The 22,920-nt window shown below is 39.9% G+C and overlaps 1 protein-coding gene and 1 long non-coding RNA gene across 2 annotated transcripts in view; one reads left to right on the top strand and one right to left on the bottom strand.

Moving 5' to 3' along the window:
• MTPN (myotrophin) overlaps positions 1 to 22,920 on the top strand; it is a 53,564-nt gene that overhangs the window by 5,561 nt on the left and 25,083 nt on the right. Inside the window, exons 2-3 of the mRNA XM_039501042.1 lie at positions 19,807 to 19,920; positions 21,170 to 21,253. Coding sequence (XP_039356976.1) covers positions 19,807 to 19,920; positions 21,170 to 21,253 — 198 coding nt within the window. The remainder of the gene's footprint in view (positions 1 to 19,806; positions 19,921 to 21,169; positions 21,254 to 22,920) is intronic.
• On the bottom strand, positions 8,198 to 22,366 carry LOC120383223. Its single transcript, XR_005588379.1, has 5 exons — positions 22,245 to 22,366; positions 20,488 to 20,600; positions 12,433 to 12,575; positions 10,586 to 10,644; positions 8,198 to 9,741 (listed from the first exon to the last, which is right to left on the bottom strand). It is a non-coding gene; the product is annotated as an uncharacterized LOC120383223 (long non-coding RNA).

The raw sequence follows: 22,920 nt of genomic DNA, 5'->3' as shown, positions 1-22,920 counted from the left end.
ATATGTGTTGATCCACTTGGTTTAAACCAAGTTAGATTTCTTTTTTTTCAAGAGGGGCAATGGTAGGGCATGTCTACCCTGGGGAAAACAGCCAAAGTTGGCAGGTGTGAGAGTTCTCTATTCTGCATTACTTTAGGCTATGGCTACACTGTGCACCTTACAATGTAAGTGTGTAGCCGCTCTTTATCTCTGGGAGAGAGCTTTCCTGGCGACAAAATAAAACCACCCCGAACAAGGGGCAGTAGCTTCATCAACAGGAGAGCAGCTCCTACCAATGAAGTGCTGTCCACACTGACACTTTTCGTCCTTAAAACTTTTGTTGTTCAAGGGGGTGTCTTTTTCACATCCCTGAGCGACACAAGTTTTAATGGTGAAAATGCAGCATAGACAAAGCCTTATATTGCTCTCCTTAACTTCCCTTTAGTTGACTGAAAGAATATTGTTGACAGGTTCCAGAGGGAGCAGTGTCAGCAGTTGAACAGAGGGAGGAAGTTAAAGTCTCATAAGGGGCTTCTTGAGAGAGAAGGAATCTTGGCAGACAGCTTCTCCAAAAACAATTTGGAAAGACTGAAGAAAAGGGCATGGTTTGAAAGTAAATTTAATAGAAAAAGAGTAGCAGAAAGAAGGGATGGGGGAGAGGGGGGTGGGAAGTAGGTGGAAAGGGATGGCAGGATTTTTTAAATTTATAAAAGTCAAGGATAAAGGACAAAAAATGTGAATTAAAATAATTGCTTAATTTTAAATTATATTTTCAATTCTTTTGAGTTTCTGCTCGATGTATCTCCCTGTTCATTCCCAGGACAAACAGAACTAAATATTATACAAGATACTGTCTTGTCTGCTTTCTTAACGCCACATACTTCTTACATTCGGCCCCAAGTTTCAACACTTTGTGGTCTGTAACATAAGCCAAGTTTTTCTTGTGTTCAGTAGTACACTCAGTTACGTCTGTACCATCCCAGTTTTCTAAGGGGATGGGGATTGAGAAACCTTTTTGCTATTGTGTAATCATGCTGGATTCTAATGTGGTGTTTTGTGGCTTTTAATATTAAAATTTAATTGTACTGGGCCAATGTAAAACAATTTTCCGTAGTACACAGCATTGATCATAGTGCATAATGACAGGTCCAGCAACAACTGGTATGATGTGGAGAAGCACATGTAAACTTGGTTATAATATGAGAAAAACAAAGGCACTCAAACATTGTCAGTCAAATCATTCACTTTTTTCTTAAATCTGTTTGGTTGTGGTTGGCAAACTCAGAGTAGGACATGAATGCAGCAGTAAGGGAGCATCAAGCAAAGTCCTGCAAATGAGTATAGGAATGGACTACAGAAAAGTTAATACTAACCAGAAAAGCCCTGACAAAAATGTAAATACCTCCAAAGCCCAGGTGGAGATATATTAATTTAGATAGAATATATAAGCTAAAGATATTAACACAACCCTGTCACTATCCAACAATAAACATTGTATACCAAACCCAGTTTAACCATAGCCTGCTCAGTACCATGGCATACACATCATTGTATCTTTAATAAAAAGATTTTAGAAAAGAAGGAAAAATAGGTAAAGCCTTTGAAATGTCAAGTATTAAATAATGCTTTCATTTTAATAACATCCCTTGTTCCCTTTCTTTTAGCTGGAGAGAGTTTTTTAAAAGGGGGAAGGGGAAACCTTGTTGACAGTCTCTTAAATGATGGTAACTGTCCTTTTTGGGAAAAGAAAATAAATTAGTTGGAGCTGGAGCTGTTGCAATCTTTTCATCCCAGTTGGTGGTTATGATTTAGCTGGAGGTGATCAGGATGGTGATGTTATCTGGCTCCCTCTCTCTGGCCTGGTCTGGTCAGGATATTTCTCAGGATCAGGTTGATGAAGGCCCGAGGTCTCTGGAAATGGTGGTGGTGTTGGCCATGATAGCGAAGCTTGTTCCAGTAGTCTGTCTGTCCTTCCCCTCTGCTGTTCTTTTTATTCTTTTGTATTTGATCCACAAAATCTTTCTTTTAAGGACCCCAAAAGGATATGATGATTGGAATAGACCATCTCCTCATTATTTTTGTCCACCTATTGGGCCTATTATCTGACATCAGTTTTATTTTATTAAATTCTGGCTCCATAGCATTTGTTTTTAACATGCATAATTTCAACAGTCCTTGGAATATATCAGTGTTGCCTTTTTTCAGTTTGTCTGTCTGGTTTTCTTGTACCTGGTCTCATCCACGTTAGCTGTTATAGGTTATTGTGACATTTTATGAATGTACTCATTTTTTACAGTTAAAACCCACAATTAGGGTAAATTTGTAGGCCCAGTTGCCACAATAGTGCCCAGATAGGCTTCCAAGCATGTCCTAAGGTCAACAGGTTTGACTTAATTCAGGTCAAAGCAAGTTCCATAGTTGAAAGGCCCTCAAAGATAATGCCCTGCTGGAGACATTCTACCCCTCCCCCCCCCACCCACCATAGCAAAAGGACTACGGGTCAAGTGCCTCTTCTCTCTATAGCTGAGGTCTTTATTATAGGCCAAAGCCAATATCTTAAATACCAACCAGAAACCGATAGGTGACTGATGTATATCATAGCAATATAATATGCACATAGCAACAATTTAGCTGAATTCTGCACCAACTTCAGTTTCAGGAAGGACTTAAGATCTGTTCGAACTCATGTAGAGCACACAGCACCAAAAGGCATAAAATAGCACGATCCATATCCAAAATAAAATGTTTCAACTTTCTGGTAATACAAAGGTTAGTATTGGCCTTTGCTGCCACTTGTCTAGTTGCAGCTGGTACTCTATCTGGACCCCAGAACTGCAGCACTTACAACAAGGAGTGGATATCCACAATGAAAAGAGAAGACCTTCTCTAATTTTCTAATACTTCTAAACCAATCAATCTCACCTTGATCTTTTCTGGATCCGGTATTGGTCAGCTAGCCCTCAACTAAGCAGAGAACAAAGGTAATTGACTGCTTTGAATGTGATGGAGATATTTATGACCGTGCCACATTCCAGGTCTCCTTGCTAACACTCCCAATGGCTTCATGCACAGAGTAGACAACATGGAACCCTCCAGAACCCCACATGAGAATCGTTGGAGAGAAGCACTTACATGTCACTACCTTTTGAGTGCTTGGCAAAAAAGAACAGAGCTACTAAAGGGTAGCCTTGTACAGTCCTGCTAGAACTGCAGATGAATCAATACATTTGATCAACTAGTTTTCTTTGATACAGTATCAACATGGACACCTGATCTTCATCTGTCGTCATAAGATGTATCCAATTCATTGTCTATGCCCCATTTCTGTTCTCAAACTGACAAGGTTGGTGGTGATTGAGAATAGTTTTGACACATCCTTTTCAGTACCATTAACTAAGAGTGGAAGTCTAGATACAAGGTGGTGATTGGCCAGATTGTCAGCATCAAGTGACTTTCTTGTGCAGTATCCACGTATGTGATTCTTAAACCAGGTAGCTGGCTTTCATCATAGTCAAGGATGTCCTTAATCAAGGATGTCTAAATAATATCCTGATGGCCTTCACCAGCCATGAAGAACATGAGTCTTGAGCATTTTAGTAACATGTGCTTAGCACCTCTCATAGCTCAGATTCTGAAAGAAACTCAAAGAGAGGACTAACACGCTATTGAAGTTTATTTCACTTGTAACTTTTAATAATTAAGAAAAATCAGCAATTTGAGGTCAATCAGGTTACAGTCCTTGCATGGGAAGAGGCATCTTGTAGGAAGATTTAGGTTCCGGGGTGGGAGTGGGGAGTAGGGGTATTGATCCTGTAAAGACTGTCATAAGGCATGTGCATAAGGGGGCAAATTTAAGGTTGCATGGGCAACCTAAATTCTAGCACTTCCTACATTCAAGTGCTTGAAGTAAGCATGAATGGTCATCAATTTTATGAATTTATTTAATTTATAGCTAAATATTTTTAAAGCTGAAATCTAAGAAGTTGAATCTGCCAGTTTGATAAGTGTTGGTCAATATTTGAATCTAATTTAATTAGGGTAGACCCCTCTTTGCAGACTGAGGAAGTATTAGCATACTGATCATAATGGTGCTAGGTTCCTTTTAGATCAGGTCTTGAACAGTATTTCTCAAATTGGTTAAGAGCACCAAACACCCAATCAACCGTTTATTAATTCACCCAGATGCACTTAATTATAGACTCAGCAGTTTATAGCTGAAGTTTAGGTACACCAAATGTTCTAGGCATGTACTGAATATATAATAGTCTTGTGAGCAGTAGTCCTAGACTAGGGTTGAAGTACAGTAGTTACACGATGTAACAAATCACCAAAATGTCTGATTGCTTATCAGTTCTTTAGTACCTTTAATACATTTATCACCCTTCCAGTACTTCTCCGAGCAGTAATGCTATTTTAAGGCACTCTTAGGAATGTAGTCCCTGTTTGAATTGTTTGGTGTGAATGGGAGAAATTTTAAGTATTAAGAATAACTGCTTAAAGCTGTGCTTTGTGATTCTTGCAACAATTTACTTAGGCTTATAAAAGGGAATTAATGGATATAACATTAGTTACAAAAACAGTCAAAATATGATTCATTGGAGTCTCATTGGACAGGATGTATACTCATCAAAAACTTGTGTTGTTTAAAATAAGTAAATGAAAGAGAATCTCTAAAATTAAATCTCACCACTACTTCTCAGTCCTGGTAACTCTTGCAGGGGAGAGATTTGGCCCTCACCGCTGTTCCAGGTGTCCAGTAACATTTCTAGTTTTGCTGCAGCTTTGGGGGGTTCATCAACTATGGGGTCCACGCAGTGATCTCAAGTTTATATACTCTGCTTCAGGGTCCATTGGAGGAGGGCAATCTTCTTATTTTCTATTGGACTCCTCTGGTTGGGGCAGTGTTCTGATTTCAGTTCTGTTTCTTTGTCATCTACTGGATACCAATGGAAACGTCAGTGTAATATGTTCCTTCAGTTCTTTTAGAGCCCTGCAAATCCATAGATATACACATCCGTAGACTATTTTTGTGGATTGCAGATCGGATGCAGATACAAACATTATATCCACACAGGGCTTTTATTGGAGGCCTTTTATGTTTGAAATGAGTTAAAGATTGTATTTCAGTGTTAATCAGACTATTAACAGGAATCCCCATTTATAGAAAGTACTTCTAATATTCCCAAGTTATATCCTGGTTATCTTTCATAGCTGCTGGGCCCTTTGGGTTACGTCTAAAATGCAGTAAAATACATGTGGCTGGCCCTGATCAGCTGGCTGAGGCTGTAGGGCTAAAAATATCAGTATAGGCTTTTGGACCCAACTCAAGCCCAAATATCTGTGCTACAGTTTTATACCTCCACAGCCCGAGCCCTGCAAGCCCAAGTGAGTTGATCTGGGCTCTGAGACTCTGTGCTGCAATTTTTTTTTTTTTTTAATTGTGGTGCAGACTTATCCTGTGTGTCTAAAGCTGAAGGTGGGGGAAGTTCATCCAGAGGTGGTGCCCTTTGTGGCCATACTTGCACAATGCAGTTACTCAGAGAGAGAAAATGGTGAGGTAATATCTTTTATTGGACCAGCTTCTTTTGCTGAGAGAGACAAGCTTCTGAGCCACACAGAGCTGCTCTTTAGGTCTGGCTGCAGTTACTGGGAATCAGAGTGGATTGATTTAAATCAAAGTGACTTTAATCACTAATCTTAATCATGATGTAAATCAGCAAGCAGGAAACCTAAATTTAAATTTATTTTAATCTTGTTTTGCATTTGTACCTTTTTTTCCCTAAAGAGAGGTTGATTCTGAATAGTTGTGAATGTTTTAAGGGTTGCCAACCAATCTATACACAAAAGCTGATACTACTTGGTAACCAGGAGTATACACAGTATCTTTACATTTATTTGAGCCATTGTATAGTTTAAGATAGTTGTTTGGAATTTTTTTAAATTTTACATTCATTGAGAAAATGATAGATGATTCATTTCTTGTATGCTACATTAGTTTCTTACTAGTACAGTTCAGCTGTATTTGGATTTTAAATTGACATTTAATTAAATGCACAAAATGAGCATTTTGAAACAGTTAAAGGTTACGTTAAATGTGCTGGATACATAAGTAAGTTTATCAAAACATGTTTTCCATTTAAAACTGGTTTATTAAACAAAGGATGTATTATCTCTAGTTAGTGAATTGAACTGATTTGTTTCTGGTTATCATTTCTTTCAAGATTTTAGAACTAGTATATCTCACTTCATACTAAGTGTTTGTTTATATTTGGATTGAGGAGAAAAATAAGCTTTCCTTCTTTTTCAGTTCCTTAACCTTCCAGTCAGTTCCTTAACCTTGAATAAACTAGTTGTGATGGGTTCGGTCACAGAGACCCCCTTGGGACTGTCACTTGATGTGCTGGAATTACCTCTGAGCCCATTTTCCCTGCCAGGTTGGGACTCCAGAACCCTGCCTTGTTGAGCCAGACACGCTAGCCTGCTGCAGCACAGACCCAGGCCTGGTCCATGCACCCAAAGCTGCAGACTTTAACCAAACACTGCTCAGCAGGTTACCTGCCTCCAGCACCCAGTTCCCAATGGGATCCAAACCCCAAATAAATCCGTTTTACTTTGTATAAAGCTTATACAGGGTAAACTCATAAATTGTCCACCCTCTATAACACTGATAGAGAGAGATGCACAGCTGTTTGCTCCCTCAGGTATTAATCACTTACTCTGGGTTAATTAATAAACAAAAGTGATTTTATTAAGTATAAAAAGTAGGATTTAAGTGGTTTTAAGTAATAACAGACAGAACAAAGTAAGTTACCAAGCAAAATCAAACAAAACACGTAAATTGAAGCCTAGTACATTAAGAGACCAAATACTAAGAAATCTCACTCTGAGAGATGTTCCAATAAGCTTTTTTCACAGATTAGACTCCTTCCTAATCTGGGCCCATCCTTTCCCCAGTACAGTCCTTGTTGGTTCCAGCAGCCATCTTGGGTGAAAAGCAGGGGCTTTCTCATGACTGGGACCCCTCTTTGTTCTCTTTCACTCCCTTTTATAGGTTTGGCACAAGGCAGGAATCTTCTCTCTCTGGAACCCCACCCCTAGATTTAGAAGGAAAAGCACCAGATTTAAGACTGATTCCACCATTCTTCCTGGGCTGGCTTACAGGAACACAGGGAGGCTTGCAAGTAAACAGAGCCATTTACAACCAATTGTCCTAGTCAGTAGGAGCCATCAAGATTCTAAACCATCATCAATGGCTCACACTTTGCATAATTACAATAGAACCTCAGAGTTATACTTTATATTTCTAGCTTCAGATACAAGAATGATACGTACATACAAATAGGACGATCACGCTCAGTAGATTATAAGCTTTGTAATGATACCTTACAAGAGACCTTTTGCATGAGGCATAATCAAATTGCATCACATTTACACTCATAATCGTATTTCCATAAAATGTTATGGAGTGCAGCGTCACACTAGTCATTGAACTGAATAAACTGAAATGAGGAATGTTTTCTTTGCTCCTGAAGAAGAAACGATTGCAGTCAAAAGATGGTATAGTTTTCAACAAACTCTTGTTCTAGGTGCTTAGCCAGTGATTTATACCAATTCGGTGATTTGACTTTCTTTAAAACTTTGGCAGCAAGCATGTACTGCTTTTTATTTTTATTTTATTTATATTACTTCAATAGATTAGGTCTTAATAGAGTGTCATAATTTGGAGTAGGTTTATTTTTAAAAAGAAAAATGTAGTTTCATTTAAACAATTTTTATTATTTTTTTTTTTTTAAATTCACCTTGTTCGTGGTTCCTGCTTATGTGCTTCTACCTTGAAAGCCTTGTAGGATCCTTCATACCTGACCAAAATTGGGATATTTGGAAGCGTATTGCTTTACTATATAGCTAGCCCTTCCTGTAAAACATTCACCCCTCCTTGGCTAGAGGATGTAATCTTTTAGAGCCTTGAATGGGAGTTGTAATAAACCATTAACCATTTCACTTATAGTCATGTGATGAAGATAGGAAGTTCTTATTAACAGTAAACAAACTTGATTGCAAGATTTTATTGGAAAATTGATATCATACATACAACAAATATATTAAAGAAGGAAATGACCTTTTTAAAAAAAAGTTTCCCATATGAGTTCCTAACTGAAACTTGTACTCTTTCAGTTTTTGTGAATGGTAGTAAAGTCCATAGTCAAACCCTTTCTGATATTCACACCTGGGCACCTGTTTTCAGTACCGAACTCTGATGAAGCTCAAGTAGCTTCTTGTGGATTTTCTATCTATTAATATTAAGATGTGATAAGAAACTTTCTAAACTACTTAAACACGCTTGAGTCATTGCTGTAAAACTGAATTCTCTAATTGTTTACATCAAATGTCTACTCGGGATTAAAAACTAGTATTGTTTGGATATTACTGTCTGTACGTCCCACCTTGTTTGGTTCCTAAACTGGAATGAGGTTCAACATTGACTGTGTAGACCCAGGAATTTTGTTTTTGTGAATAGCATTTTCATTTCATTCTGTCTTCATATGATTCCATGCATGTAGTCACACTGAAATTTAATTCCACATCTGTGCTTGTTAATCTCGCTGAGGAATAGTGATAATTCAATACTGTGAATAATCCCTTTGTTATTGGTAACACCAGGGAATAACGACATGAGATTTAAAAACAAAAACAAAAAATCCCAAAATAATCTCTTGACAAATGTAGAGGATAATAATATGCATAAGAACTAAAAAACAGTATAATTTACTTTTGGATCACGCTGTTCTCTAACTCTTTTACCTGGTGTTTGGATTTGAGGTAGCAGTGGAATATTTTAAAGGGTGAGTAAGTCTTGACTCAGGTACATTTTGGATAGCAAGGAAAAGTCATAAATTGAACATACTATCACTCTAGGAGTAAATTCCCAGAGAATGGAGAAGTGAAGAGCTGAGAAGCTTTTATAAGGGATTATATTCCAGAATATTAAAATACTGTATTTTTTCAAATTGCTCAGATTTGTTAATTTACTAAATCATGTTGAGAAATTTGCTGTTGATGTAGTAATTTATATTTACATGTTTCCCATACAGTACAAAATTTCTTTTCAAGAAATCTGACGTTACTCTTAAATAGACACTTAATAGTTTTTTTTAAGAAGAAACAAAGTCCAAAGATATCATCGACAATACTGGAAAGTGAAATCCTTAGCTTTGTCTGGGGCCATAGTGATATGTCTTTGGACAATTAAAAGGCATGCATTTCCTAATTCTCATTATAACCAGACATTTGTTTGCCACACCACTATCTGATGTAGTTTCCCAAACATTTTGTGAAAATGACGGGGGGGTTACCTTTCTATAGACAAGAAGGCTACTTTTCCATACCAGTAGGCTTAGAGCAGATCAATAACACTGCTATTGGAGCTAGCTTGCTCAGACCTCAACTGTTTCCTGCCTCAAATATGTCTGTTGCCCTCTGGGCTTGCAGGATTTTACTAAGTTGTCATCTGGCACCCAGGTGGACTGAAATATCATTTTCCACTTAGTATGTCCCCGGAGGGATAAACAGTTCAAAGCGGCAACAGTGCTTGGTTTTTGGTCAAATTCTTTGCTAACTTTGGACAGCCACATCACTAGAATATAGAATTACCAGATGGGCAGTTCAGGGTTGTCAGAGAGGTTGGGAACTGCAGTATGCTCAGTTGATGTTATGTCAGGTGTGAAGATTTTCTTCCCCATCCCTCAATGTTCAGTCATGATACTGTTAGATTCAGAAAAAAATACATGGCTTACAGAAAGTTTACATGTCGCCACCTCTACTAACTGTACTAGAATCTCATTTGTTGCTCTACTTCCGATACTCAGAATTATTTTAGCTTGTTTCTATTCCGCTTTCTGTTGCTCTTCCTGTTTCACCCAAAGGGTGATACTTTGAGAGTTCAGTAGAACTAATCTCCTCTCTAACTCAGAAGAAAGTCTGATACAAGGTTTATTGGGCAAAGGATTAAATGGGAATCCTTGAGTTTAAGATATGTCTTTAAGTAGCTTGAGAGAAGCTAGGCCACTGGTCCATGGATTCCCATGTCTTACCCAGACATTTAAGTTCCAGGTGATCTTCTGTCACATGGAACAGGGAATCAAAGGAAGAAATGGGGTAATTGACTGTCATTTTTCTCCCCCACTGTACAATTGCTGGGGGTGGGCTGTTTTGAGACTTCAGCTCCCAATTCAACAAACTATTTAATTGGTCATTAGACTTCTTGAATAGTTTTTCCCAACAGTATTAAGTTATTCCTTTTTTCTCTTTCTCCTTTACCCCTTGAATTTTGTGCCTTTCTCTCCCTCTTATTTATTTCTGCCAGTGTTTCAGTCCTCAGTCTATTGATGCTTCTCTTCAATATGGCTCAGGGAATGAGGGACCATGCTTGAGCTTAACTGTTATCACTAGGCCACCTCTTTTGGCTTGCTTCTTTTTCTGTTGCTGTACACAACACTTCCCTAGAAATGCCGGAATGAAATCTACGCTAACCCAATCAGTCTCACCCTGTTCCTGCTGTGCCACAGAGGAAGCACCATATGCAGGAGAGGTACAAGGATGTTTTTACCTTTGTCAGATCTCATTTTTCCTCCAAATCACATTTTCTTGTTGCATATTGTTTCCTAGCTGGAGTGAAAAATGTAAAATTGACCAAGTTAGTATTTCAATCTATAACTGCATTGCAGGGAAAAATATTATATGTAGGAATGAACTTGAGTGGGGACTCAAAATTGTGGGTAAGGAGGGAAAATGCATGATGTCTGTAGTGTTGCAAACAATTTAAACCCTTACCCATGTATTGGTCACACACATAATCTCTTGCAAACTGAGGTGTTTTCACTGTAGTTCAAGATGGGTGCCAGTCACTTGCATAGTAACATGCAAAAAACAAATTATCCTCTACTAATTTGATATCCCACACTTATCAAATCTTAGTACCACCTGGTGATCTAAAGGTGGTGCATTGTACTGTAGCTATACTGACATAACCTCATAGTTTAGATGTAGCCTACAGCAATTGAAAGGTTTTTTTGTTGCAGCAGTAACACCTTTCCTCTGAGTGACGATAGCTAGGTTGATGGAAACATTCTTCCATTGACCTAGCTATACCTATGCCAGGGCTTAGGCCAGTATAGCTATGGCGCTCAGGGGTGGATTTTTCACACCCCGGCATTCCATAGATACATCAACCTAAATTTTAACTGTATATCAGGCCTTACTGTTCTGGCTTGCAAATGTAGTGTATTCAGTGCTGGTGAGAGGCTAAGAATTTTGCCACAAAGGAAACTTAATTTCACACTTTACTTTGAACAATCTTGTTATCGGCTAATCAGACACTCATAACAGATTTATGTTGCTATTCCAGCCAATACTGTGAACTTTGAGCCTATGTTCATTGTGGCTCTTTATCAGTAAAATGTTGTGAATTAGTACCACTCAGTCAATTATTAGGTGTATATTTAAGATTTATTCCCTTGGAAATATGTCGCTAAATATTCTAACCAGGTGAGTTCCTACCCTTTGAACTCAATACCAGTGCTTAAAGTGTATGGGCGTTATTTTCATTTTTGGATTATATGTGTGTAAAATTTCTACTTAGTTTTCTGAAGTCAGAGAGGGACAAGCTTCTAGAAGCTCTCACTAGAAAATGTAGAGTTCATCCTTGTTCTATAGAAATACTCAAATGCTCTGCAGGGTTTTTTGTCTAAAAATGCTGATACAACAGCCAAAACACAGATGGGTCAGTGGTTCAGTTTGTTTAGCAGTTTGTTTCTGGAATTATGTTCTTTAGATTGAGACAAAGGACTTCAGGTTGCATGTGATTAGATTTGGGCAAATTGGTTATTTTTGTCATTGACATTACAGCCACCAAAGTAGACCTCTATACTATACCTTACCTTTTGTTGTCATAAGCTAACAGAGGTGTAATAGTGCTTAGTGCTTGTATAGCACTTTCAAAGCCTTTACAATGCTCTTTTCTTTTTTTTTAATTTAAAGTTGAATTTTTATTTATTAGGCAATGCTCTTGGAAGGCAGGCAAGATTCACAGAGATAGGGCAAGTATTTTTAACTTGTCAATTTTCTTGGGAATTCAAGGCCTTGTATTAATCAAGAAAATACCATGCCTGTTTTTCAGCCAAGGCATAAGTGCGAGGGTAGATGTGGGTCTTACCTGCTTCTCACATAATAAAAATGCCTTAGACCTGAGTACTAGCACTTATACTGTTGCTACACTATGTGAAGATCTGGGTTGTGGTTGCATACCTATTTGCAAACAATCTTCCTGTGTGGATGTACTCTAGGTGTTCCTGGCTACCAGCCCTGTCCTCAGTCACCTCAAATGCACTGCCTAGTGAAACTAATTGGAGAAAACAGGCTCTGAATCTACCCCAGTAAACACTTGTCTGTATTCACCTTCTCACTGCCAGAAATACATTTCTTGGCTCTGCATATCTGAACAGTCTCCTCTCACTCCTTGTCTGCCTGCTCAGCTAATCTCTTGAGCCTGCCCTCCGGAACTCTGTCTCTTGTGGTAGAGGCTGCTACTTCTTTCACTTCTGTAGGAGGAAGGAATAGAAATTAGAGAGTCTATATAAACTATTACTTCTGGGAGAATTCTGCACCACTGTGCATGTGCAGAATTCATGTCCCCTGCAGATTTCTTTGCTTCCTGCAGAAAAATGACTTTTTGACAGGGAAGAAAGGGGAAGCTGCAAGAGCAGTGTCACACCCCTCCTTAGTAGTGCAGGTACATCGTTTCAAGCACCTGGAGCAGCCAGCGGAGAGAGAAATCACCGTGGGGCTGGGGACACCCCAGCCAGTTGCTCCTATCCTGCACCAGGATCAGCTGCGAGTCCTGGCTAGAGGTGGGAGAACACTGGACAACTTCTTCCCCTGCCAAGGAGTGGCTGGGGCTGTGTCAGACTCACCCCCAGAAACCTTCCCCCAGCTGCAGGAAGCTCAGCATCCTCCCCTTCTTGCCCCAGTTGCTCCTTACTGCAGGAGTAGGGGATCACTGTATGGGTAGCTGCTCCACTATCTGCCCAGCCCTGGTGCATCCAGACTTCCCATACCCAGACACCTCTACCAAGCCTCACCCAGTACACCCAGAACCCCCATAGCTCTCCATACCCGAACCCCATCCCATTGAACCTCAACCCCTGCATCTGGAACCCCCCTGCACCCAAACCCCCTGCCTCCGGACCCACACCCAGACCACCCACCACCCTGAACCCCCCAAGCCGCTGACGCTCAACTAGCTGCACCTAGGCCCTCACCTCACCAAGCCCCACTCTCCAAGAACCCAGACACCCCCAACCACTTGAACCTGGAAGTCTCTGCACCTGGAACCTGCCCACAACAAGCCTCTGCATCCAGACCCCCCCCACACAACTACCCGCTCCCCCTTTGCTGTGTCAGGGTTGGGTGCAGCCTCACTGCTGAGTCCATGTCTAGAGTGATCTTCCACCTCCATGCAGCCAATGGCCTGAGCTCCCCACTGCCATGCTGGAGCCTCCGCATTTATTTATTGATAAATAAAGCTTGAAGAATTGGCACAGAATGCACTTAGGAGTAAAAGTATTTCTCAAGCCATAGGTGGAGGAGGGAAGGAGCACTTGGGTAGAAGAGGAAGTATGCGGAGGGGACCAACCTCCTGTATTACTTGTAGTTCGTTCTTTCTATTCCAACTTGAAACTGAGTTGATCTTGTCAGTATCATTGCTTCCTTCCTTGCCTTGCTCCACCCCACCCACAAGACACAAGAATCAGAGATCAGTGAAAACTGACTAGCCAGTTTTCATTCTGTTGTAGCTTGTGGAACCACCCAGCAGCCACACAAACAATAGATATTTTTAAAATGCAGACTTAAGCCATATCTACAACTACAGGTGCTACAGCAGTACAACTATAGCATCATAGCTATGCTGATGTTGTATGATAGTGTAGATCAGTGGTACGCGAACTTTTCCAGTTGTACCACTCCCCCATACTATTAACCAAATCTGTCCATGCCCCCCTCTATTACTGCACAGTCAAGGCTGTCCCCAGCTCCGCTACTGAGGAAGAGCGGGACCAGGGCCTTAACGGGGTTGGGGGAGGAGCTGATGTGGGAGTGGGGCTGGAAGCATGGTGCTTCTTCCCCATGTCCCCTGCCCCCGCCCCAAGGGTGCTGGCCCAGGCCTGGAGGCAGAGCAGGACTGGGGGCTGAATGGGGTTGGAGGAGGAGCAAGGCTGGGGGCAGAAGTGGTCTGGGAGCGGAGTAGGGCTGGAAGCATAATGCTCCTTCTCCATCCCCCATGCGGGCTGGCCCAGGCCCCACTGCACATCCACTGAAGGTTTATGGGGGGCATGCATCACAATTTGGTGGCCACTGGTGTAGATACACACTACTGTGATAGAAGGGTTTTTTGTGTAACTGTGGTAAGTCTGTGTTCCTGAGTAATGGTAGCTAGGTTGATGGAAATATTATTCCATTGACTTAGCTGCACTTAAACTGCAAGTTTAGGTCGGGTTGGCAATGGTGCTTAGGAGTGTGGATTTGTTCCCATGACTCAAGGTCATCTTTTCCTAGACATCAGTCTTCTCTAAATCCCCATCAGAGTACTGTTCTTTGTACTGACACCAGTAATGGAGGCATCTTATCCCTCCAGAATTTGACCCTCCTGTTACAGATGTTCAGCAGAAAACAGAGCAGATGGACACTATAATAATATAATAATTGGAGATAGGTATATCTCCTAGAGCTGGAAGGGACCTCAAAAGGTCATCGAGTCCAGCCCCCTGCCTTCACTAGCAGGACCAAGTACTGATTTTTGCCCCAGATCCCTAAGTGGCCCCCTCAAGGATTGAACTCACAACCCTGGGTTTGGCAGGCCAATGCTCAAACTACTGAGCTAGCCTTCCCCAGCTCAGTACCTCCTCTCAACACTTACTCTACACCAGATGAGGCCACTGTCTTGGAACCATCCTCCTCAGTACTGGATGTTACAAAATGTACCAGGAATTTATGAAAAGGTAGCCATCTCCATACGTATTCAGATTGAACTGGTCCAGGATAATCCATGCACATTAGTGGATATTTTGCATTCTGCGGGACATACTAGAGTGGCTCTGCCTATTAAAGAGGCCACTTAGTCCATGAAAATTCTTTAGCAAACTCCCTATTCTGACACCCACTTCCAAGAGAATGGATAAGAGGTGCCAAGTTCCACCACAGGACATGAGTTTTTTATTCACATTTGTGAATGCTGTGTAGGTGACAGATCCCATTTTTAGGCAAAATTGATTTATTCTTTTGTAGCTGGCATGTGTGACCGCCCCCTTGGTATGGGGCGGGGAGCCTAGTAATATCCTACAATAAAACAAAGCTAAGACGCCAGATGTACCCTCTACTCTCTCACCCACGCTTCACCATTCCTGCACCCGCTGTACACTGCAGACTGGCTGCACCACATTTTCAACATACAAAATTCCACATTTGCTGCTACTCCACTCCAAGTCTAAATTTGTCATCAATAAATGTCTTTGTTTCTCATGCTCAGTCAAGGGGGAATATATGATTTGTAGTTCTTTGCAGTACTAATAGAAACAATCATAAGATGTGTATATATACCGTAATATATTGCATAAAACCAACTAATGTATAACTGGGAATTCAGAGAAATGGCAGAGGAAAAACATTTTGATATCACCTGTAGCTTTAATTTATTTATTATAGTTCCTGGTGGACAAGTGCACCCTAATCAAAGGTTTGAAATACTAGGGGTTTCTTACTTAGCTTTTACATTAGAGATCTCAAAGGTTTTTAGGTGCCAATTTTAAAATTAAATGTCCAAAGTTCATCCAATATTTACCAAATATTACTGCCCCTTGGCCTTCTTGATACAGTCACCAGCTGAGAGTAGAAAAGGAGTTGGAAATACAATTCAAATGCAGTGTTTAGCACTGAAAGCTTTCCTTGAAATTTTACTTCAGGGAATATCTATCTGATTAAACAGAGATCTGTGGAGAAGATTTAAAATAAATTCTCTAATCTTGATTGGGAACTTTTGGGAAACATATAAATTGGAATTTATTACCCAGTTTATTTCCTCTCAAATTCCTTTCTGTAGGGAAGTCGTTTAAATTAAGGGAAAAAAAACAACCTGTTCTTACTCTGAGTGTAAATCAGTGAAGGATAGAAGACTATGGAGATCTGTTGTTGGCGGCCCATACCCCGGTTGGGGTGACGGGCATGAAGGAACTAGTCTATCCAGTAATCTAAATTATGCCCTTCCTGTCACCAGGGATCTTGTTGCATCTGATGGTATTAGTGAGAAATGGAAGAGGTGGTATGTGGAGGTGAAGTTACACTGCTTTTTAGGATTTGAACAGGCAACCCAGAATCCAAAAAATATATCCTTTAATTACTTCAGGAGGGGTTGGATGTTGGTGTTAAAAACATTTCTTTACAGTTTTATTCAAGATCACAGCTTCCAGATAAACAAACAGTCTTTTAGTTGCATCTTGGTGACTTTTAAAGGGCACTGAGCCAGAATGGAAAGATACTAGTCTAGTGTGGTTTAGTAGGCTAGCAGGAAAATAATGAGCTTTTAAATTATCACTTAATTGTGTGACTTGGAATTTATAATTTATCACTAAACTTACTCGTGCCTTCTTAATGGGCTGATGTCATAGTGAATTGTAGGGACAAAGACAATAAAATCTAATTCACTTCTACAATTTGAGCTGCAAAAGAACTGAAGAATCAAATTAAATGATTGGACTTAATCAGAAAATTATTCAAGCGCAGATACTACAAGCCTGTCCTGGGAGCTTTTCAAATGAAAATAATGGGGGCTGGAATTGATAAATTCCCAAACTGCCTAGTACAGTTCAGAACTTTGTCCAAAGCTGAAATCTCAGCCTAACCTGACTTATTTTCCCCCTCAGGGATGTATTATTAAACAGTTTTAATAAGCATACTGTTGGCCACATTTTTGTCAATGAATAAACCATCTGAAATATTGATAATGAATTGCCACATTCCAGAAACCTGCTGACTGTTGTTCTCAAAGAGTGGAGAACTCTAAAATGAGGCTTGTTAATTTTGAAAAATTGGAATGATTGTTGAAAGAAATTGATTTGTGGTTAAGTTTTGAAATGAGGCTTTCAGGAGTCCTGTCAGGGAAGGGAGGGGCACAATGAAGGACAGAGGACTTCAACTATAAAATGTTCAATATTAATATAATTTTAAAAGGTTACCAAGGTTTTAATAACCTTATATTGACAAGTTGCTTATGAAGTTCTCCTGATTCTTGTACCAGAACAATTTTACTCAGAACTTTTTCCAGCGGGTTTACCAATTTCTCTGAAAAGTGTATGAATATATAAAAGGAGCAGATCTGATTAAGGTGAGTAATGTGTTGACATTGGTGAGTGGTTTTATTGCTATTTTTTGTGCATCAACAAAATTGTTTAGTGCATTTGAGTTGGTTATACTTGTGTATAAATCATCAATAAATATTAAGGTAGAGACAAGTCAATATGCAGCAAGTTATTACAAGTTGAGGGTGTGGTAGAACGATGTACAATTTGTGCTACCATTGATAGTTAAATTGATGTGGGTAATATCAGCTCTAATCTAGTGTTCACCCACAAAGTGGAGTTATCGGATTATTTGTTCCTGGTTAACTACATGGTTAGAAGTTTTCATTCCAGTAAAAAGTGTCTTATCCCAAATTAGCCTCTTCCAAAGTTACTCCAAATACAAAGTTACTACCAAAAATACAAAGGCATTCACTACATTGTTTTATAAGGGAATGGGGGAGAGAGATAGAGGTGAATGGAGAGAGCTTAAGTTTCTCTGTTTTGGAGGATCCTAGTTATTTGCATACCTTTGACCATGAATATTTATGCTGAGCTAGCCAAAACTGGTAGCAGTGTGGCTGATTTGTATTAATTATGGAATTTACTAAGCCCTTGACATATCCAGGGTAATGATTATCCATGAAGCTAGTTGCCTAAGCTTTCCAAGGGAAAGATAAGGGAGGAGAAAATATCCTTGTCTTGTACTTTGTTTATGGATAAAGTAAGAGTGCACTTTATACTCAATAATTAGTTTAGAGTGCCTGAAGATACAGCTGGAGTATTCTGGAAACATATAATTATGGCACAGCATCAGGTGTCCATAGGTAAGGTTGCAACTGGTTCCATTACAAGCCCAATTTTGGCCTTTTAAAATTTACAAATTCTGTTGGCCTTAAAATGGGCAAACTGGGACAGAAGTAGAACTTATTTTACCAAATTCCAAGCAAATTTGCACAGGGTTCAGAAATAACTCTCTAAAAATAGGTTTTTTTCAGACAACTCTTTTGTTTGCCACTCTGTAACCAAAACTGCCCAAGAGTGAGAATTTTGTTTGCTGGACTCCCCATGAATGAGAGTTAATGTACAGAACCAAATTTTAGTTAATATTTGAGTTTGTGAATTTAAATACAGCTTCAAATTAGTGACAAAGCATTGTTTAACTTGATCTCTGGAACTCCCAGGCCAGTGTGGTGGTGGTGATGAGGTCCAGCAGCCTTCTGCTGGAAGCGGAGCAAGTTGGGGCATGCTTTTGTGAACTCCATGAGATTTGCATGGTGGGAGTAGAGACGGGCAGGGAAATTTGATGGAACCTTGAATTGCTGCTGCTTTTGAAGTATCTTTTTGTGAACACCTGAAGGACATTTGCAGCAAGGCTGTAAAAACCAGCATCATCCCTCAAGTACTAAATTCATTTGCACACTGATTCACTTAACACATGGTACCTGTCAGTGTTCAGAGTCTAAAGCTTTCAGTTGTTGCTAGGTGACAATGACCTGGTTTTATTTTGAATGGTGTATATCGGCTGAGGGAAATACAGCTGGTATATTGCAATAATTAGTTTATTTGAGTTTATCTAGTGAATTCACGGGTGAATACTTACCTTGGCCCTGTTAAAGGAGGGGCATTGATTAATCCTGATTTGGTTGGCTGTTTTCAGTACATCCTTAAGTTTACAGAAAATGAAAGACTTCAAAAACTGCCATTTAGATTTTAGATTGGTGCTGATCATATCATGCTGGCTCTCTTCTAAAGGAGTCCAGGCTCCTCATTGTAAAGAGACCTGTAAAAGCTTCTAGAAGCAAGCAGAACAAGTTAGCCTCGCTATCTCTATTGATTAGTGGGGGTGATTGGTATGGCAGCTGCCATATGAAAGGAAAAGGGGGTGGAAATAAGAGCCATTCTTGGCTGTTACTGTAGCTGCCATCCACCAACAGAAGAATGCCCAGAGGAGGAGAAAATGAGGCAGCTAAGCAGCATGTGCAGTAGGGTTAGAAGGCTGCACAGTTGACTTATAGGAAAAGGGAATCGAGCTGCATGAAAATATGTGCAGAGGGAGGGGAGCAAAGGGAGATGGGGGAGATAAAATGTGAGACTACCTTTCTTCAGAAAACAAACGTTTATTGGATTAAGTATGTCTAAAAATACTCAATACTTAACTCCCCAAGTAAGTAATTGCTGTATTTGACATATAGATGTTGTTTAATCACAAGAGGGGAGGTAGACTGCAAGGCAATTTAATCTCTGGAATGTTGTCCACATCTGAAAAAGTGGAAGGACCCCAGTCTCTTGGGTTTTTTCTTGAGTGGTAACTTAATGTTTGCGGGGTTGGAGGCAGGTGAATTGTTCAGTGTATCTGAGATGTTGGACCTTCTGTTTCTATTGTAAAGGATATTGCATAAATAAGGAAATCTAACACGTTTTACTTTGTTTTTTAAATAAGGGTGAAGATGTCAACCGGACACTGGAAGGTGGGAGGAAACCTCTTCACTATGCAGCAGATTGTGGGCAGCTTGAGATTCTGGAATTTCTGCTATTAAAAGGAGCTGATATTAATGTATGTTTAGGAAATTGCAGGAAGACTTTGACTTATGTTGTGTGCCTTGTGTAATTGAGTTAGATGTGTAAAGAGCTTTTTGTGGAAGACTTATTGTGAAAGACTGAGGCAAATGTATCAAATGAAATATATCAATTTCATGTAATTGAGAGATCACTGAGTGAAAGGTTTTAAGAACAAAACAGGCTTGAAGCTTAAACTGACATTTACATATTCATTTTGTAGCATGTAAATTACACACAGTGCAGAAATCAAGTTGTTTCCTAGTTTCCATTAAAAATACAGATTGTCTGGTCAGTGAAAACCAGGATTCAGCAGTCACCCTTTTTGAGAGTTTAAGATATTGTGAAGTTGTTATACATTGCTATATTGGGAGAAGATTCTTGTTTAAACTTAAGTTATGACAGAGTGGCAGCTAAGGCAAACTTTTCCCTCCTATTCACCCAGAGGTTTGTGAGGACTACAGCTAAAACCTGTAAACAGTACACTTCAATAATTCTGCACACTTTAAAACCCCCAAACTTTAGAAAGTTGTTTTGTAATTGACCAGTTAAGGACTTAACTTACAAGTCTCTCTTCTTTGCTTCCTTGCATTGGGGAGAGGTGGACACTTCCTTTTCACTTGTGTTCTCTCTTCTGCTTTCCTTTTCGTTAAATCGTGCTCGGAACCTGTAGCTATTCTGTATAGTATGGCATTAATATAGCTTTAATTATTCCCCTTCCACCCCAGGAAAAAAAACTAAACTAAACAGACTTTCCAGCAAGGCAAATAAAACAAACTTCGTGTTTTGTAGCCAAGCTGTTGTGGAGATGTGAGCCAAGAAAGCTTCCCAGAAGCTTATCAGTCTGCAACAGGAAAATCTCTTTAAAACAATAACTTTGAAATTCCTGGCTTTTTTTTGGTTTGTTTTGTTCAGGAGGGTGGTGGGTGCATTGAAAAATGGGCTTAGTTTTTTGTTAACTTTTTCATTATACACCTCTACCTCGATATAACGCTGTCCTTGGGAGCCAAAAAATCTTACCGCGTTATAGGTGAAACCGTGTTATATTGAACTTGCTTTGATGCACCGGAGTGCGCAGCCTCACGCCCCTGGAGCACTGCTCTACCGCGTTATATCCAAATTTGTGTTATATCGAGGTAGCGGTGTAGTAAAAACCAATGTACATACCATAAAGGCTGAAGTGTAACCTTTTTAAATACAAGTGTGAACTTGTGCTTCAATAATTGTCTTGGTTCCTGTCTTTACAGGCTCCAGATAAACATCATATCACACCACTCCTATCAGCAGTCTATGAGGGTCATGTCACTTGTGTGAAATTGCTTCTGTCAAAGGTGAGACTTAAATGTTTACACAGTACTAGCTCTTATAACTTGCCCATTGATGAAGTTCAGTACTCTGACTTTAACAATAATAAGGTGGACCAAGTACGTTCAAAATAACTGAACAGGATAGTCATTCATGTCATCAGGCCAGTGCCTGGCACTTCATTATGCAGAAACCACCATTTGGTGGTGCTGCTGCTGACTTGCTGCACGTGGGCCAAGGGAGCAGGTTAAAAAAAAAGGAGTGCTTATGTCTGCTCATTTTATGTAAGACTACCATTTGGCATTCTGTATTTTGGTAGATGCAACACTAGGTTGCTTTTTCAGAGTCCAGTATATTTGTTGAAAGGGTGACCGGGGAAAAGTCCTGTTTAAAAATTTCCCTTTTCTAACTATTTTTAATTCTGAAATGTCTTTTGATCTCCCTATTCTTATTTGGGCATTGTTATCCAGAACCCCACAGTCTGTATTGGTTGCAATAGAAATAAAAAATCTGTTTTAGTCAGTAGAATTTAGTTATAATGAGAATGATTTTACTGAACCTTTAAGATCACTGTCAAAATGGAGTACAACTTTCTCAGTTGAATGACTTGTAAGTGTAGATGTACTGTCAGGCTTAGTCTTTTTGCTGACATTCTGCAGTTTCTGTAACTTTATTACAGAACTGATGCACTTTCAGAAACTATTAGAGCAATCTTAATTTATGCATTTAAGTGTATTCCTGATACTAACTTAATGAATGAAATCTCAAAATACAGTGCTATTATGATCTCCCCCTTCCTGGTGAATACCTTGTTCAACACTTGTTCAACCTTTTACCCTTTAGCTTTCTCTCAGGGCACATGCCTGTAAAATATCAGTGGATCTTAGCTGCTTTTCCTTACTCTACTTTGAGGGCCCTGCAGATCTCTTCAAAACCCCACCAGTTAATTCCACCTTCAACGTCTTTGGATTTGAAATTTTGTAATTACTTTGATTAAACACAATAGCTTTCACTAACCCTTCTACTATTTACTCCACTAGGGAAAGCCTAATCTTATAAGAGCCCAGCAGTGCTTTCTTTCCTGATCACAGTTCAGCTCCCCACTCGCTCTGTGATCTATCTTCTTCAGGAACCAACTGACAATCCTTCAAATTCAAAACCCCCAGAGTTCCAAACAGGCAATCTGAATGGACCTTCCATTCAGGAATCCAAGCTCCTGTGCTTCTGTGCACCCAGCGGCATATATATATATATTTTAAATCTTTATCCCACCACATACCCTTGTTGACAATTTTGCTTAATGCTTATCTGCAGCATCTCACTATAAAATTTCTACTCTTGGGGGAAATCTGTGCCACTGCTTGTGCACAGAATTCATGTCCCCCACAGATTTCTTTGCTTTCCTGCAGAAAAATGACTTTCTGACAGGGAAGCATAGGAAAGCTGCAAGAGCAGTTATTCACCACTCCCACGCTGTCCAGGTACATCGTTTCAGGCACCCAGGACAGCCGGCAGAGAGGTAAATCACCGCAAGGCTAGGGACATCCCACCCAGTGGCTCCTACCCTGAGCCAGGATCAGCTGCTAGTCCCTGCTGAGCTGGAGCCAGAGGAGGACGGGATTTCCTCTTCCCCTGCAAGAGTGGCTATGTCAGACCCACTCCCCCGCCCCAAAAACCTCCCCCAGCTTCAGGA

The sequence above is a fragment of the Mauremys reevesii genome, linkage group 1 (assembly GCF_016161935.1).
Source record: "Mauremys reevesii isolate NIE-2019 linkage group 1, ASM1616193v1, whole genome shotgun sequence".
Lineage (NCBI taxonomy): Eukaryota > Metazoa > Chordata > Testudines > Geoemydidae > Mauremys > Mauremys reevesii.
This window is presented reverse-complemented; position numbering and strand designations above follow the sequence as displayed.